General features: G+C 36.0%; 1 protein-coding gene across 1 annotated transcript in view; it reads right to left on the minus strand.

Annotated features, from left to right (window-relative positions):
- Positions 1-24,822, minus strand: part of LOC128878835 (proteoglycan 4) — a 56,938-nt gene extending 32,116 nt beyond the window's left edge. The window contains exons 1-6 of the mRNA XM_054127392.1: positions 24,738-24,822; positions 21,379-21,439; positions 3,196-3,378; positions 1,618-1,877; positions 1,277-1,531; positions 159-344 (exon numbers count right to left, since the gene is read on the minus strand). Coding sequence (XP_053983367.1) covers positions 159-344; positions 1,277-1,531; positions 1,618-1,877; positions 3,196-3,378; positions 21,379-21,439; positions 24,738-24,782 — 990 coding nt within the window. The 5' untranslated portion in view covers positions 24,783-24,822. The remainder of the gene's footprint in view (positions 1-158; positions 345-1,276; positions 1,532-1,617; positions 1,878-3,195; positions 3,379-21,378; positions 21,440-24,737) is intronic.
- Between the last annotated feature and the right edge of the window lie 148 nt (positions 24,823-24,970).

Raw genomic sequence — 24,970 nt, forward strand, 5'->3', positions numbered from 1 at the left:
CCAAAAAGTGCAAATCTTGCCGAGCTCTGCTCTAACGTAACCATTCTTTAAATCTTCATATCATCGATCGACCCTTAACACTTTTATTCGTACAAATAGTCGCTCCGCATTTTCACGATACCATATTAGTATGCAACCAATTCCAATTAAAAACTTACCTCGTAATAAGCTAGATAGCCCTTCTCTCGAGTAGCGTCACCCTCGACTCCAGGGCCATCTGCCGGTGATCCTAAATCGGTTGCGTCCTCGTTGAAGAGCGTGTAAGATCGTCCATACGTTGGGATGCCTAAAATGATCTTTTCTGGCGAGGCACCCTTCTTCAGTAGGTACTCGATCGTATAATCCTGAAAAGTTTTCAAATTTACTACAATGGATCGAGAAAAGCTTGTTCTCCCTATTACTAACGCTGCCAGAGCAGCGATGAAGGCATCCCCGAGGCTACGCTAAATATTAGGTTGTCCCAAAAATTCGTTTCGTGATTTACACTCAACTGTTTTGTCTAGCAATGTTTACTCGCCGCACGCCCAGAGTTGGCAGTGAGAAACTCGTGATACCACGTGGTGTACCCACTACGCGCTATACCAGTGATGGACATTCGTGAGATTTTTCCTGATCATGCGCAATGCAGCGATCGTTGCAGTCCTCACTGCTGTATACGCTTACTTAGAATTTAGGGTACCATTGGATCCCAGTAAGGAACAAAATATAATGTCCTCTTCTTTTCCTCGATGATTCCTGACGTGAACGGCTGCTGTTTATTATCATTTTTTTTTAATTTTCCCTAATATTACACTCACGAACACTAACACTCTTGTACTTCATTTGTCCGTTAAAAACGCGGGAAAATTGCACAGGCCCCTTAAATGCACCTCCTCTGGCGGTTCGGATACATGTATGGTAACAGACGACATGTAGCTGTGACGTCAGCTTACGCATGCGCAGAAAGGAATTCCTCGAAGGAAAAATCCCACGAATGTCCATCACTGCGCTATACGTCTCCTGCTCGCTACCATGCGACAAGAGTGGGACGCGCAGATTCCTCCGCACCCCACTGACGGAAATCACTGCCAACTCTGGGCGTGCGGTATATATATATAATGTAAACATGTTACATGATATGATTGGTCGGTGGTTTTTCGTTAATAATTCAAAAACGGAGCACCATCCGATATTTTTGCAAAGGAAATTGTGGTTCAGGATCGTCTCAGCTACACTTCATTTTCGGTTCTGACACTAATTCTGGGACACCCTGTATATAGACATGTTAACATCTTACAATCGTCAATTCGCTGTCATAGTTGTACTCGTTGTCCTCTTCCAAGGGATACAAAGGGGCGTGATGATTCACTGCCGGCTCGTAGGACGAGTGATAGTCGTACGAGAGAAGATTAATAAAGTCCAAATACTCGTTCAACCTGGGTACGTCATAGCCTTTGTCGATGTACTCGATACCGGCTGGCATCGCCAACGACAACAGCAGTCTTGGTCTTCCGGTCTTTGAGGACTCCCTGTCGAACTCCTCTCTGAGCTCCTGCAAGGATAATTAAAATACCTATTTATAGACATAAGGTTATTTATCGATATAAGGTATTACGATAACAAGGGGAACAACTCTACCTGCACCAAATTGGCGTAATTGTCCTTGTCTCGAGGCTTTCCACCGTCTCTGAAGGCAGGGTACTCCCAGTCAAGATCGAGGCCGTCGAAGTGATTTTTTCGAAGGAACTTGATCGAATTCTTCACGAATTCTCGTCTCCTCTCGCGGTCGGCCACCATTGGAGAAAACCTGCTGGAACCTTCGTTCCAGCCACCGACAGCTAGTAAGGTCTTCAGGTTCTTGTTATATGTTTTCAAGCCGGTAAACTTGGCGTATCCACCTGCGAAGATATCGCCAGTTTAAGCCTTTTTATTTACCCAGCATTTGTTTACACAGATTTGGTTTGTCTTGATTAGATAAGGAACTTTGATTTTGAATCGATAAAAAGGAAAGCGCGGATAATAACGATAGAGAGCTCTACTTTTACCGATCGTGTATGTCATGTATTCTAAGGGAACGTGCTGTTTTACCGAACGTGTATGTCATGTATTCTAAAGGAACGTGCTATTTTACCGACAGCAGTATATTCTATACGCTGTAATAACGAACGATTCAGACGGACAATTGTCCGGTCGTTTACCGGTAAAGTATTTGGTTAATTAATTGGTAAAATATATTTTTACAAGACAATTGACCAAATATTTGTGTTTAGAGTCGATAAGATTATTAAGATTATTTTCTTCAACTTAAACTAATTTTTAAAATAATTAAATTAGACGTATTTTATTACAAAATACTATTTCAAATTAATGTAACCTACGTTATGCTTCTGACTACAATAGTTCATTATGGCACTGCTAGATAGTATTAAAAACTTTTATGGTAATAAGGGTCTGGTCATTTACCAGTTGTAAGTTAGTAAAAATAAGTAAAATATATATTCTACCTAGATATAACAATTAACTGTTAAGTCGTTAATAGAATAAGAAAAGAAAGATGTATATTTTATTTTGTTTAATACAAATGTCTAATCTAAGACAGAAATAGGGCAAACACAAACTCAAATATATTTTGTTATACATACTTATTAATAGATTACCAATTAGATTTAAAGCGGACAGATAACGTAAATCCGGACACACTTTCATAAAATAAAGAAAAATGATAATTAGTTTATAAGTAGGATGTAAGAAAATTAATAATGTACAACTTTGCAACGTAAAAGTCTGAAAATGTTGATATATGTACAGATTTTATGTACTGTAAGTGTACGTATTTAATGTAACGAAATAGTGAGAAGGTCAGATTTATGACCAATTACTTTAATAAAAGCAATAAAAAAATATATATTTTACCAGTAAAATAGAACAGAGATAGCAAAACCCTAGGCTTCGAATAAATCTAAAGTTTGCCGATGTGTTTGTCTTGTTCACCTCTTTGGAAAATGTTCGAAAGAGGAAAGGAGACAAGCATATCAGCAAACTTCAGATTTATTCGAAGTCTAGGGCTTTGCCCATCAAAAATAGAATCACTAGTAATAGGGATCTGTTCTATCGACAGAAAACCTCCTGTATTCTATGACGAAGTACTGTTTTACCAACAGGTGCTCTCCGTATTCAATACAACTCTCTAGTGATTCTTATCGTTCATATTTATACCTTTTTCGATGTCCTGATATTTGTCGAAGGGCTTCAAAGCGTTGTCCTTGGTGAAGCCGCCGAAAGCATAGATCAAGTGAGTACACAAGTACGGGTTAATATTCTGCGGCGAGAACTTCGCAGTTCCCGGCCGATAGATGGACCAGTTTGTGTAGTAACACACGACTTTTCGCTCGGCATTTCCTAAACAAAAAAGAAAGGTGTTCATTTTCCGTATGGACTACATGGATACTGCTTGTTCTGTTTTATTATTTTTTAGGTGACTTTAGAAAAAAAACTACTTATCAATTTGTCTCATAATAAATCGCCCCATGAGACTAGACCTGGCATTTGAGACCAAACTAGAGACATCAATTCACAGATATAGAATTATCTTTGATGAGTAGAAGTTATGTGGTTGTATTTGGGTCGACTTGCGGTATAAGAACAATATAATTTTGCCGTATAGTTTGCATCTAGATATCGTATTAGTTGGTTACGTCTTCGTTAGATGGCGAACGCATTTATTGTTTGTTTGTTTATTAAATTAAAATGCGTACATTCGTAGAACTATTTCGCACTACAATGTGCTGCTCTTTTTTTCCATTGTCTCTTCTAAACGTTTTACATAAATGCTTCTTGGTCTCTATTCTTACTGGCTGATTTTATAATTATTATCCTTCTTAACTTTAACCGCAATAAGGAAAATAAGAACAATCAACTTTTTAATTTGTAAGTCGAGGTTGTCATACTCTTTACTATAGTTTGCTAATAAACTTTATGTAGGAATAGTAACTCGTATATTATATATATTGTATATTATACATTGTATATAATATATATTATTGTATAACAAACAAAAATAGAACCTTTTAAAGAGATATACAGGGTGTCCCAAAAGTCGGGGAGGAGCCGGAAATGGGGTGTAGCTGAGACGATTCTGAACAACAATCTCCTTTGCAAAAATGTCGGATGGGGCTTCGTTAATGAGATATTAAGCGAAAACCCCGACCAATCAGAGCGCGCGTAGACCGTTGGAGCGGCCGCGGTAGCGAAGGCTACGCGCTGGGGGCCGCGCTTGGACGCGAACAAGTGACTCGACGTGCATCGAAGGACATTGACATCCGACATTTTTGCAAAGGAAATTGTTGTTCAGAATCGTCTCAGCTACACCCCATTTCCAGCTCCTCCTCGACTTTTGGGACACCCTGTATACTTTTACATATACTTTTTCCTTACAACTTAATAATCCTCAGTCTTCATATTGAGCTCTCTTTTTATTCTAAATGTACGTATATAATACTGTATGTAGCTTAACCTACTCGGTTTTTTTTTTCTTAATAGGAACTTTTCTTGTACTTTTGAGTTTTGGTTTATTAAGTCTTCATTCTTAACGAAATATTATTTTTCTCCTTCTATCTTAATATATATCTATCATGTTGGCTATGTATTGCTTGGCAGTTTTTTGCATTTTTGATTATCCGATACTCTTTCTTTTCCATTTGTTGGTCCATATTGTGCTTCGTTCAACATTGTACAAACCACATTCAAATAAGATGTGGTCTATGTCTTCATCTTCCTGGCCACATGGACAAGTTGAATCTTCCACTATCCCTTTCCTTGCAAGCAATGGTCTTGGTTTATAAAATACAAAGATAAATTAGACAGATCAACAATAAGGACGATCTCAAGGATCAGGTGTAACCACTATAATCTAAGGTTTATATCTTGCTCTCTTGTGATTTGGTCCTATTTCTTTCATAAAGAGAGCTCCCTTCTCTCTTCCTATTTCCATTGCCTTTTCTTTGAACTTATTCCAAAATTCTTCTTTTAGATCTACTAAAATATCTTTTGCGAACACATTTATACTTTATACTTTATTTATTTAAGGTGCGAGCGATCTTCAGTCACTCATCGCACCACTATGTGGTACAAAATTATACATATTCTTTGGGTTATCATATAATTACATTGTTTTTTTACACTTCCTTACTTAAGTTTATCCGTATTTGTCTTTTATTGAACGCATTTAGAACATGTAGGATTTTCGTACTTAGGATACCCTACAAGGACCATTAACAATATACAAATCAAGACGCAAATAAACAACGAAGACTTTAATAACAAATAACAATAACAGAAAAATGTTCAAAAGATGAAACGAGACAAACATATCAGTAAACTTTACATTTATTCGAAGCCTAATGTTTTGCCCATCACTGCTTTTATGTTACGAATGCGGGAAATCCCTAGGTGCTGAATTCCCTAGTCTAGTAATATGGGGTTCAGTTGGTTCAACTGTTCTAACCCCACAAACACATCGTGGATCCAAAGTGGTGCCTACGAGGTAGTTGTTTCGAGATAGTCACGTTCTAAAGTATAATTGAAAACTTTTGTAAAATACGCTCTTACTGCTCTCACACACATTCGTAATACTCGAAAAATAATTGTGGCAACAACGCTGACTGTTATTATGCATCTTTTCTATGGTAAGTTTCAGATTTTAATGAATTATATTTTAGTAACTGCGTGGTCAATAATTGTAACTTTTTTTTTAACGGTTCATAATATCGCTTCTTAGAACATATCAAAGTTGCTGTAACTTCCTAAATTGCACTTTGATTTAAATTGAAAAAATTGCAAAATTACAAAATTAAAGTTACAAAATTTTCGTAAAATTGGCGTGGTCAATTTAAAACGAAATAGGCTATTTAATCAAAAAACAATGAAGACATTTTGTTAAAATCTTCCATTAAATAAATCGACGGAATAAGTACTTTGCTAATACTATGCCAATTTGTGCAACGTTGAACACATTTGTGAAAACAGTGGCCAATGAAATTAGCCATTACCTTAGCTGTCTTTGGTCCTTTTTTTTATTAGCTTGCGATATCTGAACGAAATAAATTCAATAAGTGGGTCAGTGCACTGATTCGCACGAGGGCCTTGGATACATCCATGAAGACTGTATAAGGAGTTCCAACTATGTAGTGTAGAAGTGTTATCAAAATCTCGAGCTTGAAGTTATGAATATTTTTACCACTCGCGGCGCAAGTGAGCATAGACTACGATATATATGTATATGCCATATGTGTATGTATTATCATATATATATACAGGGTGTCCCAAAAATGTTGGAGGTCCTTGAAATAGGTGGTTCGAGAGGTGATTTGAAGTCCGAGGCTTCGTTGAGGAGATATTAACGAAAAACACTGACCAATCAGAGCGTGCGTATACCATTGGAGCGTCCGCGGTAGCGTATGAGCGCGACCGCTTAGCGCGTAACCTACGCTACCGCGGCCGCTCCAACAGTATACGCACGCTCAGATTGGTCAGTGTTTTCCATTAATATCTTCTCAACGAAGCCTCGGACAACATTTTCGCTAAGGAAAAAGTTGTTTCAAATCACCTTCAGAACCACCCCTTTCAAGGTGTTACAACATTTTTGGGACACCCTGTATATGATAATACATACACATATGACATATATATATCGTAGTCTGTGTACACTAGCGCCGCGAGTGGTAGAAATATTCATAACTTCAAGCTCGAAATTTTGCTAACAGTTTTCTAGTAACTTTCGTATGGAGTTGGATCTCCTTATACAGTCTTCATGGATACATCCAAGTAAAAATGAGAATCTAGAACGCACACGAGTGAATGTTTGATTTACGTCACTCTTCTCAATCACATATAGTATAGTATTTTTCATTTTTATTCAGTTTAATTACATCTATTCTTAATCGTCTGATAATAAATACAAAGAGAAGATTAATGAACCGTACGGTGGTGCGTGACGGTTTCTCTTTTATTTTCACACACGTTCATTCACTTGTCGAATGAATTTGCCGGTCACCTTGCGAGATCTCTGCGGACGCGCACTTTCGATCAGAGAGTAACCCTCGGTGCTTTCACCGATCGAGCGAATCGAGGCCGTCCGATGGCAATGTAAAAATCGAGCCGAGAATTAACAAGATCGTTCCTGACCCTCATCACCCACGTGACATTGAAAACTCCACATTCTACTATCCACTACGCTATACTTTAGTAAATTGTATGGAAATGGTGACGTTAGTGGTTTTCAGCTAACGACACATCTTTTCGATTGTGACCGTTTTTTTGTTTTAATAAGAACACGTTGTTTTTGCTTTCTCTTAACTGTTTCTGTTACACGTGACGCCTCCTTTTCTCGTACAAGTCTCGAGGTCTGTTTTCACGTGATGTGAAGCAGCGGCTTGCGAACCGCAGTGACATTGAATGTCACGTTCATCACCGTGAAGACTGTAAATGTCAAGGTACCATTATGTAGATATAATTATTATTGATTTTATTTATCCTTTTAAAATGGAATAAACTTTATTGATCTTTCGCTGAACCACTTATGATATATAACGTTTATATAATAATCCATTTGATAGGTTGACATAATAATAAATTAATTAAATAGAATTGTAATAAACTAAAACCAAAAAATATATATTAGAAGAATTGGTCCAAAAACGGGTTACTACTTTCATTTTGGTATCTACTGGTTTACCTGTTTACTCAAAATGGATAATTTTGGTGTGTTGTGGCCCCTCCTGTTTTCACTACTATAGGGACAGATGCCGCGAGTCTTCCTACAACTTTTAAATCCCTACTCAGAACAAGAAAATATCGAAATTAACTTATAATAAGTAAAAAAAAAAGTATACAGTGTCAAAAATCGGCACTGATAAGAATTTATAACGAAAAAAAAGTTTTTTAATTTTTAAAAATAGGAAAAAAATAGTAATTATGGAAGGCCCACTACCGGACCAAGCCTAAAAGTTGCAGGATGAATAGAAGTTTCAAATAGAAAATTTTCAAGAAAATCGAAGGATACACATAGTTTTAAATTTGAAAAATCTCGATTAAAAACACTTTAAATTATTCTTTTTGTATTTTTTTTCTATAAATGCCATCTAAAAACGAAAATTTTGAAGAAAGAATAATTGAATGTCGACCATTATTAAGAAAGTTATGAGCATAAAACCAAAAAAAGAGCGTTGTTTTTTAAAATTCGATATTTTTTGAACCAGTGATCAGAAAAATCTCAAAATTGACCAGGAAGATTCTTTTGAGAGGTAATAATAAATATCAAAAAATTAAGAAAATAAAAAATAAAAAATTGTTCAAACCGTCCAATTTAGCGTGGAATTCTCCATATGCAATAGTAATTAATACTTTAACTATGTACCACCATCACAACATTAACCAAATACTACCCTAGTAGCATTTATGGTTGACCAACAGTTTCCAATAGTTGGGAATCAGTTGGGATATAGTTAGTTCTTTTGCCTACAAATGTCCAAATAAGGGCCTACGTTAAAAGGATTATGACAATTTTCCTACAAAATACCCAATGTTGGGCTAACAATTAGTATTGTTGGTTAATTAACAAAAAACTTGCAACAATAATACTACGTCGGACCAATCAAAGCACGCCAACGCTTAAACGTTGTCCTTAGACGTTGTGGAAATCTTGTTACAAACAACAACCTGTTGTTATATTCTAAAATGAGTTCTTTCTATTCTTATTTATGAATAATACTCGCGGTTTTCTATCGTTGGGCCATAGTTGGCCCACTGAAGTTTTGTTATGTACAGTCTATTGAACTTTATTCATTGATTATTCATCAAATTTGTTTACTTTAATTTCACAAAGCAAAAATGAAAACAAATGAAAAGCTTTGTTGCCCTCACAACGACAGGGCGAGTCTTTCGACTCTTGTTTCTTTTAATTTTTAATCGATGTGATGCTGGGCGGGCACCGTTGTCACCAGACCATTAATTTTTGTTATCCATTACTTTATTTTATGTTACGCATTGACATTTACAATAAAGCACAAATAATGATTGAAAACGACGTGCGTGAAGCCAGTCAAAGCCAGCGAATTACGAATATAATTCGCAACGCGAGTGTTTTATTTTTCGAGTTAAAGGTGAAATGACTGTTATATGTATATTATGTGCAGAATCTGCACTGCAGATGCATGGCGTCTTGCAGTCCGTTTGGTGATCTGTTCTAATGTGAAGCAGGTAAGTAGTAATTTAATATGGAAAGTGAAAGATCCGTTCGTACAACAGTAATGCGTATTGTTTTATTGCGTTCTATTTAATATACATTTTTAATTCATATGAATTTTTGTTCTTAACAACGACGGTTATAAAACAAAAAACTGATCGACGAAGGTGACGGTAGGAAGCGACAAGGCACTAATGCAGTTGAACGCGTGCATTTATCACGATTAGACGCGCTTCGTACATAATATTTGTTCTATTTTATTTTGACATAATGTACAAAGTAATTGAATTTGAAGCAACTCAAGATGGTGACAATGGAAGTGTTGGTGTTATACGATCGGAGTGGCTTACGTCTTTAAAAAAAGAATGCATGTGGCCTCCATAGAAATTAATGGCAAAATTTAATAAAGCTTTACAAGGGGGGATAATGCCCGTTAATGAACGTTACACATCCAAAAGTTGAATAAAAGACTAACATTACAAAATTTTAAATAAAATATTTTTCAAATATACAAATTGGTTTTTATTTCAATGTTATTATTCAATTAAAGTATAAATCTCATATATAAAAGAAATAATCTCCAAAAAACATTCTGAAGTGTAGTAGAGCCAATTGTCTGCCTACTGTTGGTTTATTGTAGCTAGTCAAGAGTTGGGCCTGCGGAAAGAAATGTTCAGTTGGGCCTTTATATTGAAAGTAACGTGGGGCCTAGATTGGGTGTGATCGTTGGCTCAGTTGAAGAAAAGGGCGACAATCCTAACCGTTGGCCAACCGATATTACGCTAGATAGCTAGATAGCTGCGATTAACTGGAAAATTAAAAGTGTTCCTAGGTACATCGTGGTCTAGGAATAACACTTTCTTTATAATATTAGTTTGACCTTCACGACTAACAAATGAATTACATTAATTTCTGTTTAATGTAAACAAATAGAGTGCAACGATGAAATTTTGTCACGTGCCAAATTTGATGCGTTTTATTTGTTTTGCCATCACTGTTGCAAACTGTAACATGGGTTGGACAAGGTTAGAATTACTGGATCGGAGGGCCAGTAGTCGTGGGAATGATCGACTGCGATATAAAAACCACCGAGATTCTCTTTCACCGTATTGGCGCACGTTTGAAATACTTTCGCTTTATATCGTGACGGTAATGGAGTTAAGAGTAGCGCATAATACGAGAGATAATATCGGTAAGAGGGGCATTAGTTGGCCGCAAACCTACAATTCTTGTCGTATCTGGCCGACATTGCGGTCTAGCCCGCCAACAATACACAGACAATAATCTACATTATTCTTTTTCATTCGGATGCGTTCCCTGCGGTTAATAACATCTTCCACGCTATTACTTATGGTACCAAAATCTCTCATTTAGAGAAATTAGCAGTTATTTGTTTATTAGAGCTGCGGGGTGAATTCCTTGCGAATAGTGTTGGGATCATTTATTTTTTACTGTAGTAGATTGGTATTCCCGACCTCCACTGCCATGCCACCTAGGCGATTTTTGTTTAAAACTACTTACCTTCGTTTTTTTGTTATCACCATGTAAAGCACGTTTAATTGACATAATATATATACATGGTGTCCCAAAACTGTTGTAACACCTTGAAAGGGGTGGTTCGGGAGGTGATTTGAAACAACTTTTTCCTTAGCGATAATGTTGTCCGAGGGTTCGTTAAGAAGATATTAATAGAAAACCCCGACCAATCAGAGCTCGAGTATGCCGGTTGAGGATAGGCTACGCGCTAGGCAGCCGCGCTCATTCGCTACCGCGGTCGCTCCGACGGTATATTCGCGCTCTGATTGGTCAATTTTTTCCGTTAATATGTCCTCAACGAAGCCTCGGACAATATTTTCGCTAAGGAAAAAGTTGTTTCAAATCACCTCCCGAACCACTCCTTTCAACGACTTCCAACATTTTAGGGATACCCTGTATTCTTTATTTTCTCGTACATTTCTTAAAGTAATTTGCGCACCTCAAACCCTAACAAACAGAAAATAGAATTTGAAAATAAATATACAGCAGTTTGTGGAAATTATACAGGAGCATAAAGCGAAAGTACGGTCGTTGGTTGCTTGTCACGAGAAAAGAATAATGCAATGATTGCAGAGTCGCTTCGAGTTAATGATATTATTATTTGCATGTTATTTTTTGTAACGGGACATTATAATCATTGTTATAGTCAAGGTTATAAACTGCGGAATATAATTCGGACTTTTGAGTTGGTATGAAATAGAATCATACTCTAATCATACTCGAATCGAGCAACTTGATATCTTTTTAAAAATTTAGAAGACTTTCAATTCTATCTGACATCGATGGGATCTCTTTTAGGTACTCGATGTACAGTACTTCAGGAAACATTCAGAATTCAATATTCTTAAGCAACGAATTTTTTCTTTGGACCGCTACTTTTGCTATACATATAATTCTATCGATATGTATACTAATGTCTACCTTCACTCCACAATCTACATCGAGTATATTGTCTTTATTACCGATGGCATTATAGGATTAAGAGTGCGCAGGAGCCAGAGCCAAACTCCGAGTTGACTTCAGTGACGGTTGCTGTAAGTATAGACAATACGTATCGCAAATCTGTAAATACTATAAATCACTTCAGATGATTTTGGAATACTTATAGATGATATATACACATATGACATATATGTTAGAATCAGACTTTGTCCTACGACGGTTCTGAGGTAAGTGCCGTGCTGTTCCTCACAGTCCTCTTACCAAAAGGCAGTGCCTTTCCCATTCCGTGGCCAGATCCTCTAGGACAACGTCTTTATACTTTTAGGCAATGCAACGTCGGGTTGCTTGCCAATCGACACATCTGTTAGATATAAACAAACAGACCTTCGTCACTCGATACTTAGTGCCGAGGTATCATCTCTCGCCGGCCGGCCGCCCATAGTGGTCGCCTGGCATTCATCAGGAATCCGATTGGTCATCCTGACCCTGCCATAAAACTATCGCAGTCCAAAATGCGACGAACTATTTACCGTAAAAGGTTCCTAAGGACGTTGGTATTGGTGTGCTTGCAGCCATAGTCTCGAATCATTTTTTTGCAAATACGGCACATTTTATACACGGATTTTGAAGGGTAACATAAGCTACCTCTATTCTTCATATTTATTAATAAATTAAATGTGTCGTTGGGGATGTCACGCGGTTAAACCTTACTTTGGCGGACCTAAAATTTTTAAATTTTTGTTACATAAGCCTGTAGATTTCGGCGAGTGGAATCCAAAAATGCTAGTTTTCAGGCGAGGAATCCACTGGTTCAGAAGTTGTGAGCAGTTAAAGGTGAACAATTTGATCGTATTTGACAGGCAATTCAAAAATTGAATTCGTACTCTAGAAAAAATCCCGAAAATATAGGCCCAAACCAACTCTGTTAATTCGAAATATGGCAATTTTCAAAAATAGGCATAATAATATAAAAGTAGTACATAATGTAGTCCGCCACCACCGAGAATCTGTTTTACCGACAGGGTATGGCTACAAGACAATATGGCGTCGAAAGTGTCAGTCAAATACGGTAAAATGCCACTTTTAACTGCTCATAACTTGTGAACTAGTGGATTCCTCGCTTTAAAACTAGCATTTCCGGATTTTTCTCGACAAAATCTACAGGATTATGTAAAAGAAACTTAAAAATTTTAGGTCCGCCAAAGTAAAGTGCAGCCTGCCACGCAGCTCTGGACGCATACATTGCAGTATAGGAGTTTTGTTAACAATTTAAGAGTGCGCAGAGGGTAAGGACAGAGAGGGCGATACAAAAATTGCAGGAGAGACGAGGACAGGGCAATTAGGGTAGCACGATTTTTTTCAATGATATTGAAGCAAAGAAGTAATATTTTCTAATAATTCTGGTTTTAGTATATTCGTTACACTTTGGCGGATGCGACTCCAAGGCCTGATATTGCAATTTCGGCCTTAAAATTTTATAAACAATAAAATAAAGATAGCAAACGTACTTTTATTCAGTTCTATCTCAGTTCTTTGAAAAGAAACTCTTCACGCTTTTTAGTTCGAGTTATATCGTTCTATCGTTATCGAATCTCGAATCGATCGCTTATGGCTGGAAGCGTTTATACGTTGAGCTCGAACAGTCTCGGAACGATTCGTACTCTCGCTTATCGCCTCGCAGGATACGAGGAATTTTATAATCCGTTTCGAACAAATTCCATCATTCTCCGAGCGTTCACGTTCGCGATAGATCACGATCTCACCTTTACCACGTTCGCTCGTTGCGTCAATTATAGTCATTTCGTTTCTTTTTAAATCCCGGAAACGGTTACTGTATCGATTACGAGACGCAGAGGTAGAAACTTGACGAGAATGATCTCCTTAAACATTTGCGCTGACAATGTTACTTTCGACCGCTTCTACTCCAGGGCCGGCTTCGCTTAGAAACAAACGACGCATGCTAGTGCTTCGGTAATGAAGGAGTACAAAATTAATAAAGAAACCAGCGAGTATCGTATCTTGATAAGTAAATATTTCTTTCCGAAAAAACACATATCTTCTTGAAATATGTGTACACTGTGGGAAGCTGGAACAAATTTGGACACTTTTTGTGATTAATATATTTAATAATTGATTAAAATATTAAGACATCATTAATGCCACGCACATGCTTTTTTTTAACTTGATTCATTCTAACGTTTTTTCCTCACATGCATACCAATCTAACTCACTTTCCACGCATACCAAAACCAACTCTCACATAAACACAAAGTTCGACGATCCACTCTTTTCAGCATTCTGAGACTCCTATAAGTCTGATATCATAGTTATTTTCTATTCTTATTCTTAAATTATATCTTCAATTTTCTACGAGGCCCTTAAGGGAGTATTCCAGTCTAGAGCGACAATTTTTAGTCCTTTTTAGGATTTCTTTTTAATCTATAAGGAATTTTTATAAAGTGTTTTGCACATGTACTTATTCACATTTTAAGAACATACACAATCTTTGTTGGATTCAAATCGTACTGCCAATGCATTGTAAAGCGGAACGAACGACTATGTTTGTTCTTTTGTCACGTTCACGATGCATTAATGTAATCGCGATAACGTTGCTAATTAGAGGGCCGCTCGTTACTTTAATTCTCGACAAATTAAATTTGTTTATCGCTTTTGTTATAAAGCATGAACTGTATTAGCCATGTATTTGTAAGAAATAAAGTATAATCTTAACAATCTTATGCAGGTAAAAATAATCGAAATTAAACGTAGTATAAGTGATCTCGTACAGTCTCTCCACGATTCCAGGCGTTCTGCTTATTCGAAATGAAAAAATAAAAAAACATCTTCGTTGATATTAGCGTCGCTATAGCCCGAAGCAAATTAATTATGAAATGTTGAAAATTCAAAAAATGGCAGCACTTTAAAGTTTGAACGTCGATTGCTTGTACTTTTTTTTTTGTTCTTGGTACATTAAAAAAAATATATTTAGAATAATCAGATTTTGAAAATTGCGATCCGGCCGATAAAGGCATATGTGCCGAAGAATCACTCAAAATTTAAAGTCATTCGGTTAACTAGAACTCGAGATATCATGGCAACCATTTAAAGAAATATGGTTGCGAGGACATCGCGGTTAAAGTTTTTCGTACCAAATACATATACTTACGATTACTATTAAAATTCAATGCTCGCTTACTTGCTTGTAGATAAAATAATTTTTGGAAAAACTATAACCGACTTCGAAAAAATATTAAAATTGCACCAAAAAGTATGAAATAATTTCTATTTCATTTATATTAAATGATATTCAGTAATGTATTAAATTTCTATTTCCTTTATATTAAATTATGTTAAATAACCTTTTCGTTGAAAATGAATGTCACGTTTGCACATTTTACACATTACCAACAAAGACGTTGTAGTAAAATTTGCAAAGAAATTTAAAATGCATTATCCAAACGAACTACAGATGATAACGTCGTTGCGACACCGTTCTGTTTAGCCGTCCCTGACTTCGTTAATTTTCCGAATTCCACAAAATTCTTTGGCAGATGTATTTTTAAAGATCTACACTTTGATCAAATGCAAAACGAATCAATATTTTGAAAGTTCCAGACTAGAATACCCCCTTAAGGGGGTCCACCTGTGTAAGACTTTCAAAAAATCAATAATGTTTTTTCTACATATTTATCATCTAGGAGATATTACAATGACAGTCACAGAAGCATTTTATAAAATTCTGCTTAGGATGCAGGATTGCGCAAAATCCATTACATGAATCGGGACCAAATTTTTTTTCTACAATTTTTAAACGTAATTGGTGGTACTGGCGGCGAGATTCATGTTAACAAAATTTTTTTCCAACGTCTATTAGCCATTAGATAGGGGAAAAGATACCTTAAAATATCAGTTTTTAGTTTATACGCCACTCTATTAACAATTTTCAAAATTTTGTGAATATCTTATCGCCAGTACCTTCAAAATGTAATTATAAAAAAGGTTTCTTTTACTATTTTGTTTCAGATGATCAAGTACGATCAAATCCTGCTCGCCGAATGACTCTTTTACTTTTAAGTGGTCTCGTTAAAACGCCGCACAGTGGGCGAAATCGACCAAATCTGTGTAAAAATCGTAGAACTCTTGACAGAAATGAGATAGACCAATGATTCTTGGATGAAAGTAAAGCTGAAACTTCACAGATTAAGGGAGAAATATAGAGAAAGTGATGCGGGCAATGTTTGACCTTCAAAATTTAGGTTAAACTTCCACTTTTTCACCAAAATCTAGTTCAGCTCCTAGATCCAAATTTTTTTATAACTTGCCACACATGATTTCTTATAGATTTTGACATGCCGAATTCAAACCTGCCGCGAAATTTGTCTAGCATTTCAAGAAGTTGAGAAAAAAGCAATTTAAATGAAAAAATCGTTTTAAATTGTGTTTTTTTCGTTCAAATATTTTAATAATACTACTATAAATATTTATTTATATAGAATATCAAATAATAAATATAAATAAAATAATATGTTAATCCTAAATAATGCTGTACAACAGTAATAGTGGTCCTAGGTTTAAATCTCGTCATCGCTCGATGCACAATCTTTCTAAATATACATATTTCCATATTTATGGTCAACTTATTTATGCTTACTTGATTATCATATATATTTATACAGATATCAATATTTGAAAATGATGAATAATGTATTAGCTTTCTTTACAATTTTAAAACCTCATTAAGGATTTTGTTATATTTCTAAGCAAGTCTAAAGGCTGGTTTTAGTCTCATTGGATTCGGCAGAGATTTGTGATTACAATCCAAAAAAGAACTTTTCTGAGTTTGTCCGAATTTGAGTTTTATAACTAGTTTAGTACTAACCGGCAAGCAGCGTTTTACGTGTGCTTGTGCGTACGTCGCCTTTAGTGGTCTCCGCGAGGTTCCTCTGCGGAACTACATATTTAGATAAAACATAAAAATACATATGACATCCTACGCATGGCAAAATAGTAGGAGGAATAGGTTATTAGATATTTTTAATAGAGCAATATATTTAACCGATCCAAACATATCATTAATACTTGTTCAAGAACGAATACAAACGTATAAGAAGATAAATGTATCACCAGAAATAAAACAATTTATTGCAGAAAGGTAAATAAATTGAAAAGCATGAATTCTTGCACAACTTCCTCCATAAATAAGAGTGTACTTATGGAAAAATATATATTTAATTTAAAATACCTTGCAGCCAGATGACTGAAGAAAGTGGGAGTGAAGACGAGACGAGTGTGCGTCGAGCGATGACGAGATTTAAACCTAGGACACTATTACTATTGTACAGCATTATTTAGGATTAACATATTATATTATTTATATTTATTATTTGATATTCTATATAAATAAATATTTATAGTAGTATTATTAAAATATTTGAACGAAAAAAAACACAATTTAAAACGATTTTTTCATTTAAGTCGCTTTTTTCTCAACTTCCTGAAATGCTAGACAAATTTCGCGGCCAGATTTGAATTCGGCATGTCAAAATCTATAAGAAATCATGTGTGGCAAGTTATAAAAAAATTTGGATCTAGGAGCTGAACTAGATTTTGGTGAAAAAGTGGAAGTTTAACCTAAATTTTGAAGGTCAAACATTGCCCGCATCACTTTCTCTATATTTCTCCCTTAATCTGTGAAGTTTCAGCTTTAATTTCATCCAAGGATCATTGGTCTATCTCATTTCTGTCAAGAGTTCTACGATTTTTACACAGATTTGGTCGATTTCGCCCACTGTGCACCGCACAGTAGGACAAAACGACTCTCGCTGATCAAAAATCCGTAACTTTGGTTCTCTTGAAAATATTTTAATGAAATTTTAGGAACTTATTCCCTATACTATGATACTTAAATTGTATTAGTATAAATCAATTTGAGCTACAGGTTGTCCAAATATTCACGTATAAAGTGAAACGCGTTCAATATCTTTCACTTGTTTGACATATTCATTGTTATTTAACCAAAATTCGACTCAAACCTGTTATTAACTATGAGAGAAACGTATTTAGTAATTTAAAAATTCCAAGATGTACGTAATAATCATAGAAGTAAGTGTACAAACGTACATACTATTTTTTGTTCGAATCCTACTTAGTACAATCGTCAATTTCTCGAAAAGGGGCACGAAGGGGCACCCAATCATTAGAGAATCTGATAGAGGATAGTTCACCCTTTCCAGTGATAGCAATGAAACCTCGGACAAGTGCGGTCAATTTTTTATAATCATGAGTAAAGTTAAGAGTTTTGTCAAACGTATATTAGTATTATTTTAGACTCGAGCCCCATTATTTAAAAATTTTCTACGTTCCAACTTAGTTTGTCATCATGAGTAGTTCGTATATATATATTTATCTTCTCGCGAAATCCATTAAAAAGTCTGTATGACAGACAAACCATCGCATCTAGTACCGCTTTTCGATTATCAAGCACTGCAGCCAACACGTGTTTAGTCTAATTTAATTGCCATTTTCTCGAAATGGGGCACCTAGGGGCACCTGATCTTTGCAGAATCTGATGGAGGATGGTTCACCCTTTTCTGTGATAGCAATTAAACCTCGGACAAGTGCGGTCAATTTTTTATAACCATGCGTAAAGTTACAATTTTACTTAAATGTACTTCTCTCCAAGCAGACCCAATTATTTAAAAAGTTGTTAACATTTTGACTTACTTTATGCATTAAATACTATCTATACAACTCTAGTAAACATTATAATTCATTTGAATATCGTCTTTCTGAGCAAAGTTTCATAGAATCGTATATTGAAGTTAGGAGTGATATCGTAAGCGTTTTGCATGGACGAATTTCAACTGTCTTTGAATGCACACCACAGCAAAACGGAAGGAAATATCAAAAAACAGATTGCACTACATTAAACAGCAATTTATCCTCTATCGATGTACATAAACAGTTTTTCCATTTTTCGAATTCGCGAAAATCGATTTTTGATCGCCGAAAGCCGTTTCGTCCGTCCTACCGTGCGCCGTCTGGGAACATCCACATATCGAAACATTTTGATAAAAAATCAAAAATTAATATTAAAGCGTCGATCTACCAAATAAAAAAGAAAATTATCATAATTACACTAGTACTTTTCCTACAAAAAATTCTTGAAAATTGCCTTGAAAATTAAACGTTACACAGGTGGACCCCCTTAATTTGAGTTAGAAGGGGGGCGCTCTAATGAGAAGTTGCATTGTAGCGATTAGTAACTCTAGCGTCGGCCCTGCCCCTCCTCCCCCACCCTCATCCCTTTCGATCGACTGCGCCACGAACGGGCCCCGTTTTTGCCATGACCGTTTTCTCCATGAAGGTGCATACGTTTCACTGGCCGAGGTACATGCCATGTCCAGTGAAACTGCATCTGTGCGTGCACCGGCTAAAGAAATTGTTGAGGAGATACCAGAGACTCGGTCATGGCGTAAATGGGTCATTCGCGACTTTAATCTCGACGATGTACAGCGTGCGTTGCGTTGCGTTGCACCTTACGAGACCCACTTCAATTGTGGATTGGGGACACAAAAACAGTTCGAGAATAATAATACTCAGCCGTTGCTTTCCGTGCTCTCATAAAACGTACAAGCTAATTAATCTGTGAAAATCCTCGCTAGAAACGTTAAATTAAAAATCCATTTGTTTGTGATTTCTCTAAAACTTTTACGATTCTTTATAGCCTTACTTAGAGTATAGCCTTACTTTTTAATTTGCGAAAACGCCGTTGAAAACGTCGATCGCCACTCTTGCACCACGTGTCCGTTTGTTACAAACCATAACTCAATAGCAACAACAATAACAACAACGGTAGAGTAATACAATCAGTGGCGTAGCGAGGAAATTTGGCGCTCGAGGGCATTTCAATAAATTTGCGACGCTTTCGTATAGGGGGACTCCACCATATAATACAGATAATTTCAGATCACTAATTTGACTGTGTTCAAAACTACCCTTCTGGAATCTGACGTCAAAGAACAATACAGGATGAAAGAAATATAAAAATAGTTACCTCAGGACTTTTATTGATTCATTAATTTGAATAATTTTATAGAGAAATCCAGAAGAATTTTCAAAAAATTTTATGAATATAGTATATTGTACATACATATATACCAGGTGATTCACGAGAAATAGAACACCTAATTATCTCAGTTCGACTTAAAGATAGAAGAAAATGTTAGAGAAAAAAGTTGTACTCTTAAGGGGGGCAAATATGAGGATATAAAAAAAAATTTCCGAATTATGTAATTTTTAAGGTTTTTTGAAGGTTATCGGTAATTTTTGGATTACATCCTATATTTTCAACATCATAAGATTGTAGCTGACGTCAAGACGAGTACAACGATGTATTACACTATGACCTTCAAATGACCTTGACCTGAACCTTGAACTCTCTTCCTTTGAATAACGCATCGTTAAACTGATATCGATGAACTGATACATTCGGAATTCTTCAATGACAATAACCGACTCGGTAGTAAATACCTGTAGCTTATTAATAAACATGTTTATGTATACTTAGAAATTACCTTCCATTAACAGTATACACGTGCTGAAATGGTTTAAGAAATTACATTTTCGTTGATCAGACGGAAATTTCTCAGTTTAAGGTCATTTGAAGATCATAGTGTAACACATCGTTGTACTCGTCCTGACGTCAGCTACAATCTTATGATGTTGAAAATATAGAATGTAATCCAAAAATGACCGATAACCTTCAAGAAACCTTGAAAAATTACAAACTTCTGAAATTTTTTTGTATCCTCATATTCGCCCCTTTATACAATACCACTTTTTCCTCTGATATTTTCTTCTATTTTTAGGTCGAACTGAGATAATTAGGTGTTCTATTTCTCGTGAATCACCCGGTATAAATTGATGTAAAAGTAATTAAGTATTTTCTTATCATGGATGCAGAAAGTATCTGTTCCTACACAAGAACTTCTTATCAATATTATTGAAAATGAAACTATTATCTACATTTTCTCATCGAAACACATAATCTAAGAATTCTCATCATAAGAATTCCCTTTCAAATGTTCAGAATTTACTGAAAATGTTCCACAACCACTCCAACTCCAAAATCAACGAAGGTGCAGGATTCCCAGCATAAACGCCCCTATAGCCATTAATTTCCTACTTCTTTATTCGCGTAATTAACGGTTACAGATGACGCGATATTTTTACGTCAAAGAACAATACAGGAAATAATGTCGAATTTACTACGAAAAGATCTATCAATATCAATTGTTTATTACTACTCGTTTGTTCTATCTCTTATATACAGCATTAAGCTTATTAAAAAGTGAAAGTGTAATCAGAGCAATCAATAATAAATATTAATTCGTATTACCAATCCATCGTTTCCTTCCAAACGATTCTCCCATTAATTTTGCAAAGAATTGTTTCTTTGAGGTAATTCGATAATTTTGCGATAGAGTAATCGTTTCGTGATCCACGAGGAATTAATCCGAACTATTACTAATCATAACTGCGGGGAACTGTATATCGTAATCAAAGACGTAATTGGCCACCAATGATGCCATGAGTCACTCAGCCAGTTTCAAGTTTCTAATACCGATTCGAAACGTCGAAATTTCACTCCATCTAGACACTGTTGACGAAACACTCACCGTGTTGGATCCTCGTGAGCAGAATGGCCAGGCAGAGGAACAGCGACACTGTTTGCGCCCCCTGAAACGGAAAAGCGATGCTATGAAACGAGCATAACCTCTTCTTATATGCGAGTGCTGTTGACAAAGATATAAGGAACTTTATGGTGAACGGATGTTCATCACAAAATTTCTCATTCAGAGAAAGTGATAGCACGCCGAAAGGTCACATTTATGTCGCTTTGAATAGCGAGGTTTCGAATCGAACGTGAATTATGCGACTTACAGTGAAGCCAAGCGAGTCGAGTAAACAGTACATGCGAGGGATTCTTTGGGTTTGTTTATACACGGAAACGAACGACACATTATAAATTGTTTACCCAGGTTTTCACGGTTTTAACTCGGACTGCGTGAAATTATACAACTAGTGCAAGCTACTACACAAACGCAAATTATCTAAAATTGTTAAAAATCATTTCACTTTTTTCACTATTATTGATGTTATAATACCATTGAAAGCATAAAATACATACGTAGAGCAGACCGAGGCTAAAGATTTCGATTTAAAGAAAACGTCAAAATTGATTGGGAAATAATTCCCTAGTAGCATTTGTGGTTGGTCAACGGTTTCCAATAGTTGGGAATCAGTTGGGATATAGTAAGTGCTTTTGCCTACAAATGCCCAAATAAGGGCCTACGTTAAAAGGATTATGACAATTTTCCTACAAATACCCAATATTGGGCTAACAATGACTATAGTTGGTTAATTAACAAGAAACTTGCAACAATAATACTACGTCGAACCAACCAAAGCACGCCAACGCTTAAACGTTGTCCTTAGACGTTGTGGAAATCTTGTTACAAACAACAACCTGTTGTTATATTCTAAAATGAGTTCTTTCTATTCTTATTTATAAATAATAGTCGCGGTTTTCTATTGTGGGGCCATAGTTGACCCACTGAAGTTTTGTTATGTACAGTACATCCCCATAAAAAACTTCAAAACAGTAAAAAAATTACGCCAAGTACATGAAAAAGTGGAGGACTCAAGGAGTTATCATAGAAAAATAAAAGATCTCCATAAAAAAGTACAAGAAAGTAGAAAAAGATGTGAAATCAAAATGAGCTGCCAGTACATGTAAGTCCTTTCCAATAAAGTGCAAAGGCGACACTGTGTAACACAATGTAAAATTCGGTGGTTTCCAACTATGCGCAGCTAAAATGCTGTGTTCAACAGTGCGGACGTTCAGATCCTAATGACAATTCATGTAAAGTGACTGCTCCACACTTTAGCGGTGACACGAAGAAGCTGAATAGCGTATCATCCACAAACTGAGGCTGTTTAAAAATTTGCCTTGATGTCCGCGGCCTGGAAGTCAAATGCTTGGCGTGGCCAGGCAAGGTCGTGTCGATTAATAAGAATTATTTTAAAACGCAAAATAATGAAAGTGTACTTATATTGTCAGAGTTTTAAACTGACAAATTATCTGAAAGCTTGTCAGAGGAAAGGTATCGGTGTCGATGAATGACCTTAGAAATAATTTAAAACGCAATACAATGGAAATGTACTCATATCATAAGAGCTTTAAATTGACATATTATGTAAAAGACTGCGAGAGAGAAAGTATGGGTCTTGATGATCTGAGAATGCCTTAGCTGTTGAGAATGCTTATCTCCAACATGTTTGGAACACCCTGTATATCTTTTCACAACGACAAGGTAGATATATTATCACTTATAACCATATACTTCCCGATACAATATCACTACACGTAGCCTTTAAAATAATTATTCAATTTGCGGCGTCCAAATGTCACCAATACAAACTGACAGGTTATACAGGTTACAAATGACAACTGTCACAAATACAAACTGACAGGTTATACAGATTAGAAATGAACGAGCGCCGTGAGCGGCAGCCATATTCCGGCCGACGAGCCCTGCCGACTGATTCCGAGAGTCGACGAATCGACGAACAGCCTTAGCTCCTATTGGCTAAGTGTTGACGAAAAATCGATTGGAAAAGTATAAGACGGTAATATTTTTGCATGTATCGTGACATGGTATTACGATATCTCAGTTGTACGTGGACCGATTTTATTGATTTTATACTTATATGCGATTTACATCAGAAAAATGCGTTTAAATTTAGAAAATATTGCAGGCGTGATGAGACATTAATGAAAGAAGTTTCAATTTAGGTTAGAATGGACCATCTCTCCTGTAAAAGATATATAAACGGTAGCGCCACGTTATACAGGGTGGCTGTATAATTTGTCATGAACTTGGCGTCGAGACGTTACCGCGTCTCTAGATTTCAGAAAGCAAAAATGAAAAGCTTTGTTGCCGGCACAATGACAGGGCGAGTCTTTCGACTCTTGTTTCTTTTAATTTTTAATCGATGTGATGTTGGGTGGGCACCGTTGTCACCAGACAGTTCATTTTTGTTATCCATTACTTTCCCAGATAGCACGGGGACGTCTTATGTACGTCCATAAGACATCCGGTACTGGACGTTCAGGACGTCCTATGGACGTCCAGATAACGTCCAAACGTCCCCTGAACATCCTGTGAACGTCCATTTCCAGAACGTTTCTGTACGTTCTTTGTATGTCCATGGGACGTCCGGTGCTATCTGGGATAATAATATTAATTAATTAATTACTTAATTAATTAATATTAATTTACAATTGTAAATAGTGTATTTTATATTCGGAAAAAAATATTCTGTTCTACATATTAAATAAATATTATATTATAAATAATATTAATAAATAAAATTTATTTGTTTAAAAAAAAGTATTTTTCCCTAAATCTAGAAAGTTCAGAGCGGACATCCCTGGGACAAAATTTACGTCCCATGGACGTCTTAAGGACGTCCGACAACGGACGTCGGACGTTTGGACGTAAACTGGACATAAAATGGACGTCCATGGGACGTCCGGTGCTATCTAGGTATGTACTCTCTTGGAATATGGGGCTGAGAGATAATTGAAAATTGTATAGTTTTTCTTTATAATTAAATGGTAAGTTTACTTTAGAAGGCACAGTATTAATGTCTACACCTAATAAGTAGAAATATATCTCCTTTAAATAAAAAAAGTAAACCAGCAACTGGTACACGATTCATCGGATTGAGCCCCATTTTGCAAATAAACACATAATCCATTCTTTTTTGGGCTATACGTTGCAATATACATTACAACAAATAATGTAGCAATTTAATGTAGTAATTTTGTTGCTTATCTTGAGTCTCTTATTTTTCCTCTCCTTTCTTCTCACACTTTCTTTTTGTTGGGATAATTTGTTTTTTACTGTAATAGATTGGTATTCCTGACCTGCACTGCCACGCCACCTCGGCGATTTTTGTTTAAACTTACCTTCGTTCTTTTGTTATCACCATGTAAAGCACGTTTAATCGACATAATATATATATATTCTTTATTTTCACGTACATTTCTTAAAGTAATTTGCGCACCTCAAACCCTAACACTTTTCTTTTTCGTGCCCCCATTCTTCTAGTACATTTTTGCCCTCGTCATCTCTTGCTTCTATTTCCCATTTGTTACATTCCTTCCCACTAATGATACACCCATGAAGACTGTATAAGGAG

Source organism: Hylaeus volcanicus, chromosome 6 (assembly GCF_026283585.1).
Source record: "Hylaeus volcanicus isolate JK05 chromosome 6, UHH_iyHylVolc1.0_haploid, whole genome shotgun sequence".
NCBI lineage: Eukaryota > Metazoa > Arthropoda > Insecta > Hymenoptera > Colletidae > Hylaeus > Hylaeus volcanicus.